This window comes from Rattus norvegicus, chromosome 4 (genome assembly GCF_021556685.1).
Source record: "Rattus norvegicus strain SHRSP/BbbUtx chromosome 4, alternate assembly SHRSP_T2T, whole genome shotgun sequence".
Classification (NCBI taxonomy): Eukaryota; Metazoa; Chordata; class Mammalia; order Rodentia; family Muridae; genus Rattus; species Rattus norvegicus.
In genome coordinates, this window is record NC_141537.1 from 23,196,821 (window position 1) to 23,213,705 (window position 16,885).

The following is a 16,885-nucleotide window of genomic DNA, read 5'->3' on the forward strand; positions in this document are numbered from 1 at the left end:
TGAAAAAAAAAAAAAAACCTCAAATGTGGACTGCTTAAAAGTTGTAATATGTGAAAAATGATTTCCACAGGCTGATAATGGTGGCTCACTCCTATAATCCCAATGACTGGGAGCTGAGTTTGTGAGAGCTAATGTTATGTTTTAAGGTTTAATTATTGTGCTTAAGAGATATAGAAAACAAAAATACCTCTAATCTGTAAGCTTGATTGACTAAGAACAGATAAACCTTTAAGCCCCTCTTGCCCAAGGGCAGGTAACTTCCTGGAATGCTGAAAGCTGTTCATGTAATATAACACACCACGCGTTTTCACTTCTATAAATAAGGTTGGTTGTCCAACTGCCCAGGATGTGCATAATCACATGCAAGACGGAGGTACATCGGAACAGAGTATAACAGGATGAATGCTTGCTTGCGCCGGATTGGACAAACAAGGGAAGTACGCAGTAATTGGGGGTTTGCCTTAGTATTGGGCTAACGTAATTCGGGGCCATTCTCTGAGAATCCTGGTCATGGACCTGGTGCACGTCCATTATTTAATAAAATTTAATAAAATGTGCTTCAAATTTAGCTCAGAAAATTGTGGCAGTAATCTTATTCTTCCAAGGTGGGATTAACAGATACAGTTGGACTACAGCAGTGCGAGGCCACTCTGGAGTACGTAAAGACTGGACCTCCAGACCAGTCTGAGCATTGGTGTAACTATTTCCTCCTCATTAGGACATTCCCTCCTGGAGGAAGGATTGTGGTCCACACAATGCAGGAAGCTCACAAAATTTACCAAGCTGAAGAAGCTCTGACGATTTAGCAGATACATGAAGCCCCTCCCAGGGTTCAGTCAGCAGGAAGGAATTACTGGCCAAGAGAAGACTTAAGAAAAGCTACCTGCAAGTTTTCTGTGTAGCTCCAGAGATGCAGCTTTTTTGAGTCATCACCATAAGGTGGGGTTGTCCGACAGTCACCCCGGCTCCTGAAAATAACCTTTCACCTCACGGAAGTGACACCAGCCACCTAAGTGATTCTGCAAGCTAGATGTAGATATAACAATAATAACTTCTGTGGTCTCTCAAGGGGCTATCTCTGGTGTTTCCTCATTTTCTCAAAAAGGGCCACTCAACATTGGACTGATTAGAGAGATTAAGACTATACTAATATAAATGTATAGTCTAATATAAATGATATCCATAAAATAATAAAATAAGCAAGGCAGAACATCCCAGAAACAAATTTATATTGAGGAATAATCAGAGGAAAATAGAAATAGTTGTGGAATAATACAGGTTTCATTATGCTGTGTAACAGGAAGCCAGAAAGATAATTAAGAAAGCCCTAGAACCAATTATAATCCCTCTAAGAATAAATACTAAAAGTAAATATTTAGTAAAATATTTATCATTTTCAATTTCTTTTGATGACTATTGTTAAATCTCTTGGTGAAAATATTTAGAATAGTACCTAAATAGTTATATAGGAGACTAACCTCCTTGATATTAAGTTTTGAAGAACATTTCATTTACAATGCATATATGGGGGTGTGCACTTCAGTGATTTGTGTGCATATGTGTGTGTGCACACGTCTGTGTTAACATGTTTATCTATGCATCTGCGTGTGAGTGTGTGAAGGTCAGGATCTATGTGGCTGTCTTCGTCAATTTTCATGTCTTACTTTTGAAGGCAGTACCTCTCACTGATCCTTTAGCTCAGGAATTTGGCTAGATTGGTTGGCCAAAAAGCCCAAGAGACCTTCCTATCTCTTCCTCCTCCACAGTCGGATTACAGGCATGCACCACAGCATCCAGGTTTTCATTTGACTTCCAGGGGATCGAAACACAGGTCCTCCCAATTGCACATCTCCATGAACCAGCTCCCAAGCTTCTGTTTTTCTTTTTAAGCAAATGCATAAATTCTAAAACACATTTTAATTTTTATCATCTGTCTTTAAATATGGTTTATATCATGTGAAAATAATTTTGGACAAAGATAGTCCTTTTCCTCCTCCTCCCCCTCCCCCTCCCTTCCGCCTCCCCCTCCTCCTCTTCCTCCTCCTCCTCCTCCTCCTCTTCCCTTTCAAGCCAGCATAGTGGGTGTCCCCAAATTTGACTGCTGTTACTACAAGTATATGCCATCAAATTGTCTTGAACTAGAGGTTATTAAGAATTTCTTCTACTCTAAGGATGGTATATAATCTCAAATTTCAGCATAATAAAGACAGATGCATATCAAGAAAGGAGATCATTTAAATGAGCCATTTTAAACAATCAAGTCTTTTTTTTTTAAAAAAAACCCTAAGACATGTTAGAAATGTATGCAAGATATACGCAGATACATATGAACAAAACAATTCCTCAGTTGACATTTTCATCTAATTTGTCAAATTTGCATTCTATACAAGTAAATTGACATATCTGAGTCACATGTTGTAATGCTATCATAATACAATCATGTTATAGTCCAGTGTGTTCTTTAGTACTTAAAATTATCATTAAAAATTCTCTAACTTCATGTGAATAACGGAAGTACTAACATATCACTATAAACAGATAGTTATTTCAAAATCAAGAGCACATGTGGCTTTAACAATGGCATAGTTGGTAATACTAGAATTAGGAACTGAATATGGCATTAGACAAACAATTCACTTTTATGTTGGGTACATACCGTTCCGGGTCGGGGATAAGGTATCCTTCCATCATATTGCACCCAACGATGGTCTGCACTTTCCTTATGAGCATAGGGACCGTTAAAAACTGCTCTGATATCAGCCATGCTGTACACACAGACAGCAGAGCCTTTGAAGATGGAACTGAAAGACAGGAAGACGATCCATTCATTCGCCCACTGAACACATATCTGCACCTAAGAGATGTGCGGAAAATACGTCGCATACTCCAGTTGACAGGCATTGCAGAATACGTGCCTAAGGAGCTTATAGGCAAGTGATCCTGACTGACATGTGATGATGGTAACTACTTTACAGGTAGGTAAGGGAAGCATGCATCAAGAATAGGCTGTCAAGAATTGCCACGGAACGGGTAATGAGTGGTTCTCAACCTTCCCAAGACTATGACCCTTTAAGATAGTTCTTTATGTTGCGGGGACACACAACCATAAAATTATCTTTATTGCTACATCATAACTGTTTGTTACTATTATTAATCATATTGTACACATCTGATAGTAAGAATATCAAATACAGGACCCCTGTGAAAGGGTCCTTTGACTCCCAAAAATGTCATGATCCCCAGTTTAAGAAACACTGATCTATAAAAACTGTAGTGTAGAAATGATTAGGCACGATTCTCACGCATTGTATAATTTTGAAGTCATTATTATACCTATAAACACTTAAATATAAAAATTTACATTATGTTTAAAATATTTGGATGTATGGAAAACAGGATCATTTATCTGCCTTTTTGAACATTTCATTTTATTTATTACTGTATTATTTGTGTATGATATGTAATTCTGAGTGACAAGTTTGATTGTCTTGATTGTCTTGTGTGTTGAGAACTAATGGTGTCGGGCTTGTGTGGCAAGTGTGAATACTGACTGAGCCACCTTCTTGGCAATCATCCATCTACTTAAGGTGATTGCAAATCCCTTTGAACAAGTTGTTAGCGTAATTTTGTTAAAATGGCTTTTAAGGCAGAAATAAACTTATTTCTTGAATTGGCCTTATGAATTATAGCCATCTACTCAACACTTAATGTGATCATAATCATGTGGTTTTAGCAGGAATACTAAACAGGAAAATTTCCACAGAAAGTCTAAAATTCTACAAGACAATCCTAAGACGGCAGTTGTTAGGAGACATCTGGTATTTCTTTCTTGTTGTATTTCTGCACAGCAGAATGCATTTCCTTTCAGGATAAGTCATTCTGCAAAGTCTGTTATTAAAATTAAGATAAACCTTTCTGCCCAAACGACATCATTCTGACTTTACACCAGCAAGCTAATAATTCCTTAGCATGAGAGGCTCACTCATTAATATTATCAGAAGGGTTATGAGTGGGAAACATCAGAAGGTCATGGTAAGAAAAAGTCTAGAAGAAAAGTGATATTGTGATGATGACATATCCGCCTGCCATATTTTAAAGAAAAAATGCACCATTATTAAAGGTTAATTATGTTTTTTTCACTAGACAAAGGATATGACTTGCATTCCAACATTACCTCAGTCTTCATGGAAGCATTAAAAATAAAACAACAAAGAACGCCAGGAACAAACACCCGACTTATAACTTCACACTCTGGGTGGGCAGAAACTTGATAGGAGAAGAAAAAATAAAAGCACTATCTTGGGGCTCTGTCTCCCTGGCACATGTCTAAATCTTGCTTGTTGAACACACTGACTTCAAAGCAAGATTTTGAATGGAAAGGGGACAAAAAAACGAGAGCTGGGACACTTGAACCACTACAGGCAATTTGCTCCTTTTGCATCTTTTTCAATGCATTGCACATTAATTAGAAAAATGGATCCTCAAAATACAGCTCTTAGGGTGTCTTCTTAATGTCCATATTAAAATATTTCATCTTAAGTGTCATAATTAATTAAATATTATTTTATAATGTATTTTGAGTTAGACAATTTCTTCTCATGAGGATCTTACTACAGGAAAAATATAAGCTATAAACTTAAAGAATTTATTTAAAAGGAGATACCAGAATCATTCCTTTCTCTGTTGATAGCAATACCACTAAGTCCTCCAATGCTAATGCCAAAGCACAATGATAAAGAGTTAAGGGAAGACATATGCAAAACTCAAAATACTCTAGGCATGCAATGGAAATGTCTGTGTCTTTTAACACAGTCAAACCTACGTAACCAAATTAAATAGGACGATGACAAGAGAGAGCATGCCTTTATAAGATATTTGTGAATGCTGCTACAAACTCATTGAAGACAGAGGAGAGCCTCAATGATTTGTAAAAGACAAAAATCAGATAAGAATTGTAGGGAGCCGTATTGGATTTGGGCCTGGCCGCTTTGTGACTGCATAGCTCAAGGTGGCTACGTGACTCTGGGCTGTATGGCCACAGAAGCTCACCCCTAAGGTGGCTGTTGTAAGATTATGAGATTGTTGGACAAAAGTCTCTTCCAGGAAGATTCTGGGAGCAATCACAGGATGTTTCATCCTGAGCAAACACCGGATGTCCCTGAGCAGATTCCTGAGAAGGGTTCGACCTTTTCAAAGAACATGTCCCCGGAAGACTGTTGCCTCTTTGTTTAAGAAGGATATCTTGCAGCACCAGTGGAAGGGGAAGCCCTGGGTCCTGCTAAGACTGAACCCCCAGTGAACTAGACTGTTGGGGGGAGGGCGGCAATGGGGGGAGGGTTGGGAGGGGAACACCCATAAGGGAGGGGAGGGGGGAGGGGGATGTTTGCCCGGAAACCAAAGAATTATTATTAAGTATTAAATAAATAAAAAAAAAACTGAAAAAAAAAGAAGGATATCTTGCAGTTTAGTGATTCACCTTATGTCCTTGGGCACTTCCCAATACTCCCTCACCCTAAGCTTCAATTCTTGCCTCAGAGCTTTAAATGCTGTACATTCCTCTCAATAGACGAGACCTTGCCAACAGAAATTTGCTTGGTCTCCTTCTTCTCTCCACCCCCTTGACCCACAGGTAGAACGCCTCTTCGGGACCCCGAATAACTGGATCCGCTGGACGGGTCAAAGAATATAGGTATAAATATAAGGAAACCTTCAGAAAAGCTTTGTTCATAGCAACTGGCAACTTATCTTAAAGGGTAAGTTAGTGGAATAGTGAGAACAGCCATTTCTAATTTGGTGACAGAGGGGTACACATAGGAGAGCTTGTGGTATGATGAGATTCTAAGTCAAGAATGCTCTCATCTTATGATGGATTACAGCTTTGTCAATTAACTTTGTTCTTCTTTCACTTGTCTCCTTAGTACAGCCTCTATATAGAAAGCACTAATAGTGAGCAATGTATATGTTATATATTATAATATATATGCTTTTTGTATCTAACAGTTTTATCCTATGACTTCTTATTAGCTATATACTTTTTCATATGTGAAGTGGCATGAGCTTGGATGAGTTGTTGATGAATCATGTGTAGCAAAAGTAGACTAGAAACAACAGAGACGTTACGGGACTGGGTTAAAATTATCCGTGGTAATAAGGACAGAGGCCTCTTGTAATTTGTTTCCATAAACACAAACACATAAACATAACACACACACACACACACACACACACACACACACACACACAACTGCTTTTTAAATCTTGAAGTGAAAAATACAGGACGGAGTGTCTTCTGCTAGCCAGGTATGAGAGTTTGACGTAGCAGCAGAGAGTCTCATTTTTCACCACAGACAAACCACATAGTTGGTGTGTCTCCAACTATTCAAACATGAAGTTAGTAACTAAGATGAATGTATTCAATAGATATGATCAAAATACATGATCAGTTGACTTTGGGGAGATTATTTTCAATAATCCTGGTGGACCTGATTCAATCTGGTCTCAAGTTACATACCTACAGATTTTACTGCTGAGATCTTAGGCCATGCTGAAAATTCAACTTCCTTGCCTTTTCTCAGCAGCCTGCCTTTTGGATTCTGGAAGTGCCTAGCCAAGTCATGGGATCCTGTACCCTAATTCCTTACAAGACAACTCTTCAGAGGTTTGAAAGTCTTTAAAAAGGGCCTTGTGTTCAGCCTACCTGGTTGTGGTAAAGACTCCATACACAACAGGATTTCTTTCATCTCTCGTAGGGAGTAAGTAAATATCTTCTGTTAATGGAAAAATAATTATTTATCACATATTTGTTTTATAGTATTACCATTGCTTTTAACAATATATAATACTTTATGAACTCAATGTATGTTACAAAATAAAAATGAATCACACAATATTAAGGAATTAAGGGTAAAAGCTTTCTCACCAGCTATGTGACATAATGTCTATTGGTATACTTCATACAAGTATGAAAGAGATGACTCAGTTGGAAGTCTCCATGACTCTTTCCAATTAAGAATATGTGACTTCATATAAAATCAAAACTAGAGACTGAGGGAAGATATTACTCACCAGTTTAAAAAACATGTTGTTCTTCTGTACTGGCTTCAAGTTAATATTTCAATATGAAAATAGCTGCCTGTGTAGTGAATACAGCACTGATATTGAAGAAGTACTAGAATGTTTTATAGGATTACGTGAGATATGGGTGTGCTTACTTTCAATATGAGTAGATCACATGATACTTATGAAGTCATTGGAGGACTTATCCATTTTGCATGTCTCATAAAAAATTAAAATATAAAACGCTAATAATGTGACATTATGTGCAGCTAATGTCTTTCCAGAACTAGATTTAAGAGGAATAAAAATGAAGAAATGAAAAAGAAGTCAGTTTGGAGCCTCTCTGAATCTGATTTTAGTCAGATGATCATGACCAAGAAGGCTTCCATATTCCCCAGCAGAGGGCATCGTCAGAACAAGGAATCCAAGCTTCCTACCTGTAGAAGGTTGCTGGAACCAAGGGAAAAGATAAGAGAGGGATTTCTAGTCACATCACCTCCCATTACTGTAGTTTTGTTTTCTTTATTTAATTTGAGGCTCTTTCAGGTAAAGGAATACTTCATTATATTTCCGTCTTTATACTGAAAACAAGGGCTTTACCTGTGCGGATGTCAATTTAGTAAGAACAATTCCCTCAGGCTGTGTTTATTTATGATTTGTGTGCATCTGAGTATTTGATGCTAAAGTAAAATAAATGTTGAATCATTTGGCTAAGAAGCTAGACTTCTCCAAGAGACAAGGGATAGGCGACTTACGAAGTTCATCAAAGTGAGTATCTGCCCCATCACTTCCAGGAATTGAGCAAACCAGTCTTGCCTTAAGAAAAGTAGTCCATTTGTTTATCAGACTCCGCTGCCCACCCACATCATTCTAAAAGAATGGAAAACAGAAAGGTTAAAAAGTTAACAATACGAATCTGTAACTCGCAAAACCAGCAGGCATTACCGGTAGTATCTTACTAATATTACCTTTAGAAGGCATGGAGCGTGAATATGCACTTCATCTCGGTAATGGAAAGGTTTGTTTGTCACTCAACCGTAAATGTTATTTCTATGCTTAAGTGAGTGCAGTGCAAGCAATTTCACTCTCATGAATGAGTAGATGCATGCAAAACGGCAGTAATTAAAGCAGGCTGAGATCAATCCTATGTCTGCCAAGTTTTTGTTCCATGACATATAAAATGCTAATACGTTTCTAGTTTGTCATTGAATAAATATGATTAATGACTTGAAATTCAGCTATTTTGATGATCTGATGGAAAATTTCATGTAGTATGTTTAGTATACTGCCAGGCAACTTGAGTTCAATGTCCATGAAAAAGACATGTCTCATTTATGTATTTGAGAACCATGTTTTAATGTTTTAAAAATAGGTTTCATAATAGAGTTAAAAGTGTTCTTTCTCAAACTGATAAGTTACTAAATAAGCATAAAGGAAATGTATGTATACACATACATACATAAGAAAATATTTTTAATATTAATCTGTATGCATTGCTTCCATTAAAAAGCTTTTTATTTAAAATGATTTTAAGCATCAAGCCAAATATAAGCAGCCATATCAAGTAAATAGAATAAACAGAATTATGTTCTTTTGTGCACTGTTTATAAGATTTAAGAAATGTATTTGAATAAACTAGCTTTTTCTGGTGCTCATAATAAATAAAATGCAGATGATTTGTGGAATGCACACATTAAACATTTTATTTCACTAAAAATATTCTCAGATTCACTTTCTATTAACTTACTTTTAACTATACGTTACCTAAATATTTTGCCTTTCCTCATTCTAGTTTTTAGAAAAGTCAATGAAAAGTTAACTGAAGAACTTTATATTTGAATATTTAGAACCTACCTCCTCTGGGCTGCTTAATTCCTATGATCTAGAGCAAACTGAAGAAAAATATCTGAATTTTTTTCTACCCTAAGCAAGAAAATTGATTCCATGTATGTATGTATGTATGTATGTACGTATGTATGTATGTGCACACACATACACATTTATTCTTGAAAAAAGACGACACAGAAAGAGGACCAGAGAGCTTCACATCTTCAGAGAAACTAAGATCAAGCACAAAGTTTCACAATATACAACTCTCATTTAAAATCTTCCCTATTCAACAAGGATAGCTATTGACAAGTAAAGTTAAATAAGAATTATTATTTTCTTAATTAACTTTTTAAAATTATAACATATAAAAATACAATGAAAAAGATAATTCTAAACTTTAAAGACATTGATCTTGACTAAAAATACACTTCATGCACTTAATAGACAAAACATAAAATCTCATAGATTTTCTTCCTCACTTGTTCTTTGTAAAAAATTGACATAGGCTCTCATTTTGTAGCCCCGTCTGGCCTGGAACACACTGTGTAGACCATTTTATCTTAAGGTGGCAGAAATCCTCCTTCTTCTGCCTTTTCAGAACTGGGGTTAAATGGTTGTACCGCCACACTCAACAACTATTCTTTTCCTTTAAAGCTTAGATGATTCCAAGGCATTATGAACAATGGACTTTTTTTGTAGGTTACTGCATATGTGCTTGAGGTTACACATATAAATATATATTTATATGCAAATGCATATATACAATAAAACCACAATGATGTATATAGAAAGTGCTTAAAAATCAAAAGAAACATAGGAGGGGTTTTGGTGAAGTTTTAGTTGTTTTGTTTATCAGGAAGGCAGTTTAGAATTTCTGCCTTTTACATGAGAGTAAAATTTATGAGAGTGTTTAATTTTTAGTTTTTCTAAGTTATCATGAGAAAATCAAGTTCTTAATTTCTTCACCTATTAGAATATTCTTTTATGTATCTTCTATCAGGGGTTTAATACCCATATTTAATAGTTAAGAAATAACGGGCCTTACAAATGACATTGACAAAGTTGTTTAAACAAGTTTGGGGAGCCAAGGATACAGAGCCTCTGCTGAAGTTCCTGTCCATTGAGAAAATGCAGACAGGTGTGTGGAAGGAGGAAGACTTGGTACTAGGTCTTTACAAAGACAGTCAGTGTCAGGGTACATGCAAAGGGATTAGTTACAGAAATGCCCCAGGGGCTGGAAAATAGGGGAAAAGCACAACAGACAGAACAATCCAAAACACACTTAGAGAAAGAAGACAAAGATGGCTTAGAAGAAAACTGGGATCAATTAAAATAGTGAAGGAAAATGTTAGAAAAGTAAATTAGGAGAAGACCAAGGGAGGCTTTCATATGGAGCCAAGGTGCCTGTGTGCTATTAAGTACACAATGAAGAAGCGCTCAGAGATTGTAATTAGGAAAGAAATGAAATAATTATATTTGTCTTTGAGAAAACCACATAGCATACTTTAATGTCACTTTAGTAATAGGCATGTCTATAACTGCTCTTAAGTTTCTTTTGTGCATTTTTCTTATTTGATTAACATTGTTTAAACAATATTCTACCTAGCTCTGAAGATTTAAAGGCAGACTTATCTAAATATGGCTTTTTCAATGCTTATATTTCAGAAAGTACCATTCTTCTCAAAATATACCTGTGTATGAAATGTCAACAAATGTTTATATTCCCCCTTTCTTCTATTTTCAATTCTCGTCTATGGTAAACATGAGGAAATTCTAACTTGACTAGCTCCAGATTCGTTGATTAAAAAGAAATTTCTACACTGTTTTGTTTTTTTAACTTGACAATTAAAATTTTCAATATTTCAACAGAGGAAACTTTGACTGCTCTTGCCTCCCTACCCAGAAGTCTTGTCTAGTCACTTAAGAAACAAAAGATAAAAGCAAACAGAGAAATCCACCCCGGGAAGTTCTCTGCACCAGACTTTTTCTTCTACGAGAAAGTGTCAGTGTGACTTTGTTGCCCAGATCCCAGACCCTGTGTGTGTTTGCAAACCCACAGAATCCCCTTTGAGAACTTTAAGCCCAGAAGAGGGCTGAAAGGAGATAATCACTCTTACACTAAATTGTCATGTCTTCGCTTACTTTTGTGAAGTTCTAAAGAAGTCAACAGTCTCACTAACACAAAGATTTATCATTGAGATGTCAGAAACATCAGCTCATGGTCACCAGTCAGTTCTGTGTGCCCCACTCTAGTTATCACAGCCTCTTTGTTGTGAGGTCCTCTACTCAAAGATGCACATGAAAGACACAAAGAGGTAAAGGTAAATGCGCCTGACCTCCTGTGCTCCAGCTGGGTGGCACTCGAAGAGAATGCCTGTGTTTAGTCACTTGCTTGGGTTTTGACAATATATTATGAATTGTTTTGACCTAGTAATGAGTAGATCAGTCATCATGCATCCTCACGGATAAAACATATTTCTTCTGTGCAGGCAAACTTAGGCCCATATAAATATTAAACAGACATGTGAAGGAGTTCAAGGGTGTCACACATGAGCTTCTATGAATGTGTCTTGTGATCTTGTGGGTCACAGCTCTGGGTCCATGTGCTAAATATGGTTTAACCTGTGTTTACCATAACTTTTACAGATCTGTCAACACCTTGGATTGTCAGTTTCTCCTCTTTACTGTAAAACAAAGATCTAGGGAAATTAACTGACCTTCCATTGTAATTAAAATCGATGAAATTGCCAAAGCATCTGAGAATATATTGAAATCATATGTTTAAGGGATGGAGATGTAACAAGTAGGCGGAATGCCTGGAAAGCACGTATATAGATAGAAACTTGTGTCTAGTTTCCTTCTCCCCCCTTTTAGTGATTTGTACGGGTATAATTTTGCTTTCACTTTTAAGGGACCTCAGCTGTCAACTGTTAGTAGGTTGGTGTCTTAGTTAGGGTTTACATTGTTGTGAAAAGACACCATGACCCAGACAACTCTTAGAAGGGACAACATTTGACTGGATTACTAGGTCAGAAATATAGTCTATCATTATCATGGCAGGAAGCATGGCAGCATCCAGGCAGGAGTGGTGCTGAAGGACCTGAGAGTTCTATGTACATCTTATTCTGACTGCAGCCAGAAGAAACTGACTCTTTAGCACTGGGTGAAGTTTCAGAGCCCAGCCCCACACTGACACACTTTCTCCGAGAAGGCCACACCCTCTAACAGTACCACTCCCTATGCTCCTAGCATATTTAACCACCCCTGTGGAGATAATGAGTTTTGGGTATCTAGCTATCTGGAACTTACTTAAGATTCCTAAGTATCAGAAAGGCTGGCATCTTTGTAAGCAGTAGAGAGTTGGTGCCAAACAGGTCTGATGTTGGTAAAGGGAAGACAATTCTCCATGATAGGCTTTCTTTTCCAAAGACACAAGTGCCTATAATTTCAGTCTCTTAGGAAAATAGACAATGGCACCTTTCTTGTGTCATTTCATCCATTTCTATGTGAATCACTGAGGCTTCTACATTTGATTCAGCAGCTCGCCTGAGAGGATTGCTGATTATAATGTCATGTGAATATTTAACTGAGTTGCTTCTAAATTAATATTGCTATTATATCAATATTTGGCCTTTTATTTTCATTTTTAGTGTTTGGAAGAGTTATGTTGTTCTTCCCATGAAAAATTTGTAAGGAGCTACATTTACAGTTTATTACAAAAAAGACAGTGTGAAAAACTGGGAAAGGGTGACATTTGTTTTCTCATTTGCTTTTGAAGGGTATAGCTTACTGACATACATTGGTTCCTGCAATGTACAGAAATATCCTCATTAAATCTCTTCTTTGTAGTGCATTTTTAAACATGTATTTTCTTTCCTTGGGGGAAGGACTTATAGGAGACACAGCATGCATCTCTAAGTCAGAGGACAGCTTTGAAGAAATGAGTTCTCTCCTTCAAACGTTGGGCTCTCATGCTTGGTGGCAAGTGATTTCACCCATCCCTAAAGTACTGCTGCTAGCATTCATTCTAGGCTCTGGCCCACAGTTACCTGGCAATAGCCAAGTTTGCCAGACTCACTATAAGAGTGGCTGCTCGCCCTTCCTCACTTTCCTACTCTCATCACTCTCCTATTCTCTTATGCTCCTACTGCCTTACTCTCCTACTCTCTCTGTCTCTTTTCTCTCCATTCCCCTTCCCCCTCTTTCTCCAGGTCTATGTCAAATGAGACTTTGTGGACCTTATTCCAGGTTTCAGATTATTTCTCTAATGTTCTGATTACAGTTTTAAGCCTTTAAATTTGCTATCTTGAGTTGAGATTATCTTTAACATTCTTCATTCACTTAGATAAAAACATTTTTATTGTTTCCAAAAACTAGTTTGTCCCTAGAAATAACTTAATCCAGCCTGGGGGGCCACAGAGAAGAGAAAACTGGGCAGTGTCTGTAGAAGCCCTGGTTAACTCCTTGAGCAATGGCAGTCTTTAACACATTTCAGCACGGGACTATTTAAAGCCTGTGAGATGCATATTTTTAATCAGAAATGGCATATCAGATAAAGAATATGAGCGATTGAAAGAACACATTCATTAAGTTCAAATAGTAAAGGTACTAAATTTCCCTAATGTTATCTGCTGACTTTGTCGTAGTCTAGAGATGAACTGTGTATTTTTCTCCAAGAGATAGTAACACCAGTGTAGAATAATATTTTCATTTTTGAAAAATACTATGTTTTATCCCACTTCAAAATAAAAACAGTTTTGTTAGTTCCGAGTATAATACAGGAATAAATGATGTAGATGAGAGCAACTGGAGAAGGCAGCACAGGAAAGAGGTTTGCTTTTCAATGCTTCATAGAATTCCCCTCTTTCCTTTGCACAAGAATATACATGAAAAACTCTGAGCAAATATTGGAGTTTTAATCAAAGGTGAATCGATAAACCTATTATCATCCTAATTTCTTGGAGTGTATTATTTTCTATGGCCTTTTGATTTGAAAAATCTGTATACTCACAAAGTTAGTCTGCTAATATTAATCGTTTTTAAAAGACAGAGTCGCATGTATTTCAGGCTGGCCCGGAACTCACTATGTAGCAGAGAACAGCATTAAACTTCTGATCCCCCTGCCACTGTCTCCCAAGAGTTGGGATTCCAAGCACGCACCACCATGCCTAGATTTATATCATGTTATCTATAAAAAAGTCTACATAGGGTTTCAAGGAAAAGTTTTCTTCCTGCTTTAGTTTGTCAATTTGATTCTTTATTAATATTTACAGGAAACTGCTTGTGACTTTCTGGTGGAGACCATCATTGAGAATGAGGAAAACCTGTTTCTCTATTTCAAAAACTCAGATCATTGGAGATGCAGGGCATGGGTAATGCATTATGCTAATGAATTTAGTGTCTAAGCATTAGCAGGTTGAGTTGGGTAAACACAGGCATGCTTGTGGGTAGTATCGAGGCTCACTAATTTTTGTTTTAAAAGCCTCAGCAAACCTTATAAATCCCTTCCAAGGAATTCCTCTGGCAGGAAAGCAGATGGTAGTACAGGCAAAGCACATCTGCAACGGGGGCACTAAATCTCTCACTTAGGTTGCAAGTGACGCAGTAAAAGTAAGCAGAAAGCCACAGCTCAGAGGAGATCAATAAGTACAGAAAGTGTCATCAGGCTAAAAACACAAATCTTCAAAGGCAGCGATTGTCCAAATAGGGCCATATATCAAAACAGACAATGCAAGTGGAATTGAAGCAAACAGCTATTAATGAGACCCCTAGGCAAGCTATGTGTCAGGGCTATCCAAATTGAATTCCTGGCATGGACAAAAGGAAGTGCTCAAAACAAAAGGAGAACTGGCATGGCCTGCAGCTGGAACTCAGAGTGGGCTGTGTAAGTAAGCCTGCCACAATGCTTCCAAAAATGAAGGGAATCCACCAGTAATCAAAACAGCCTTGAGGTGCAAAGCTGAGAGCTAGCCTCACTGAAGGGACCAGCATTATACACACACACACACACACACACACACACACACACACACACTGGGGGATGTTGTATAGATTAGATACAGTGGTATCTGACAGTGCTGAATTTCAAAGTAAATAGACAGAGATCTTTCCAAAATTTATCTCGTGCTGCTGTGACTGATCACTGATTCAGTGTGTAATTCCTTACCATGGGCATCTACATAGTGTGTTATCTATGACAAAAGTTCTCTGAGCTGTAAGATGGCCTGCTTTGTGCTTCAAAATATTGAGAGTTCAACAAGAGTGGAGAATTTAATAGAGCTTAACAAAGATTCTGAAGATCATAAAATAGGGAAATCACCTCATTTTAAGTATGAAAAGTTTTTAAGTGGTTAGACTGTACAGCCATGGTTTTATGATAGATAATTCATTAGAAACCATGCCTTGTATGGTGAAAATCACTTTTACATTGAAAAAGGGTTTGTACATAAAGGTATTCTCCTTACTTATTGTTATGAATAATATGTTAATTGATATCTCTCCCTGCCATATGTTCTAGCCAAAATATATAGTTCTCATTATTAGTAATTTTTCACCAGACGTGGTTCGAAATTAGTTTGATTTTATCCATAAATGGTATGCATTTACAAACCACAATTATTTTTAAATGAGGACAAAACAGGATTAGAAAAGTGACTTAATAGTTAAAAGCACTTGCTGTCTTTCCAAAGGACTAGAGTTTATTCCCAACACCCATATCTGGTGGTTCATAGCTTCCTGCAATTCTAGCTCATGAGAGTCAATGACCTTCTGGCTTCTGTGAGTACCTGCTGTCATAATAACAAACCAAATCCTTTTTTCTTAATGAAATCAAATTAACAGTAGCTTCTACATTTATAACAAATACAATGTGAGCTGCACATGATGTTATATGTCTGAAACCCAGAAAGAAGAGAGAGGGAATTGTGAGAGTTTGAAATTAGTGTGCACTACACAGTGGATTCTAGGACAGCCTGGACTCCAAAGTGAAATACTTTGTCCAATTCAATTAAACCAATGGAAACATAATACAATGCTATTTGTTGCCTATACAACTTGGTAGTTTACCCACAGGATACAACTGCCACCTTCTTCAGCAGGTGAAGAAGTTCCAATAGTTGAATTAGATCTAAAAGGCTATGTATATAGTATATAATATGTGTGAGCACACATTTTATATACAAAAAGCAAAGTTTTCATTCTCACAAGCAAGTCTCCTGCATCAGACTTTTAAGGGCTCACACCAAGAAATCTACTACACATCAATACCTTCATGACCATTATCATTGGGAAATCCAAATGCTCTCACATAAACCTGACATTTGATTGGTACAATAGTCATGGAAGATGTGGGTATCCACGTTGGGTAGATTAAAAATGAAGGAAGTTACAAGAGGATAGCAGGTATATATCAAATTGACTTTTTATATCCCCCAAGCAAAGGTTATTGGTTACTGACTGACTGTCAAACCTGCCTTTTAAATCTTTATCATACCTGAAGTTTTGGACTGTAACATCATTCTAACATCATTGAGTTTCTTGGTCTCCTCTCTCTCTCTCTCTCTCTCTCTCTCTCTCTCTCTCTCTCTCTTCCTTTCTTTCTTCTTTTTCTCTTACTCCTCCTCTTCCTATCCAATATATAACTCTCCTCACTCTTCATTATGTTTTATTTGTTCCCAAGTACTAGGATAATAGATATCTGTCTACCCACAGCAACAGCTTTTTTTAATCAAAATATCATTATCATTACCTTGACTGGTGGTAACTCTCCCTCCCATACTACCATAGCACAAAAATTATGTACAAGTCTTTCTAAACAATTTGAGGAACTTTTAGACTCAAGACTCATCAGTATACCAATGGCTTTCAAAGCCAAGAATCCAGATTCTACAATGCCTCAAGTTCATGCTTTCAAGTAGCTTACTATGCTAACACTTTCCAGATCCAAGCCTTCTATTTTAAAATCCAGTTACCAAGAATATAGGAGTGTGTCTATGTATGC

General features: G+C 37.1%; 1 protein-coding gene across 1 annotated transcript in view; it reads right to left on the reverse strand.

Moving 5' to 3' along the window:
* The window catches only part of Sema3d (semaphorin 3D), a 186,960-nt gene that overhangs the window by 31,995 nt on the left and 138,080 nt on the right, over window positions 1–16,885 (reverse strand). The window contains 3 exon segments of the mRNA NM_001104633.1: window positions 2,657–2,801; window positions 6,698–6,767; window positions 7,812–7,926. Of these exon segments, the coding sequence (NP_001098103.1) occupies window positions 2,657–2,801; window positions 6,698–6,767; window positions 7,812–7,926 (330 nt within the window).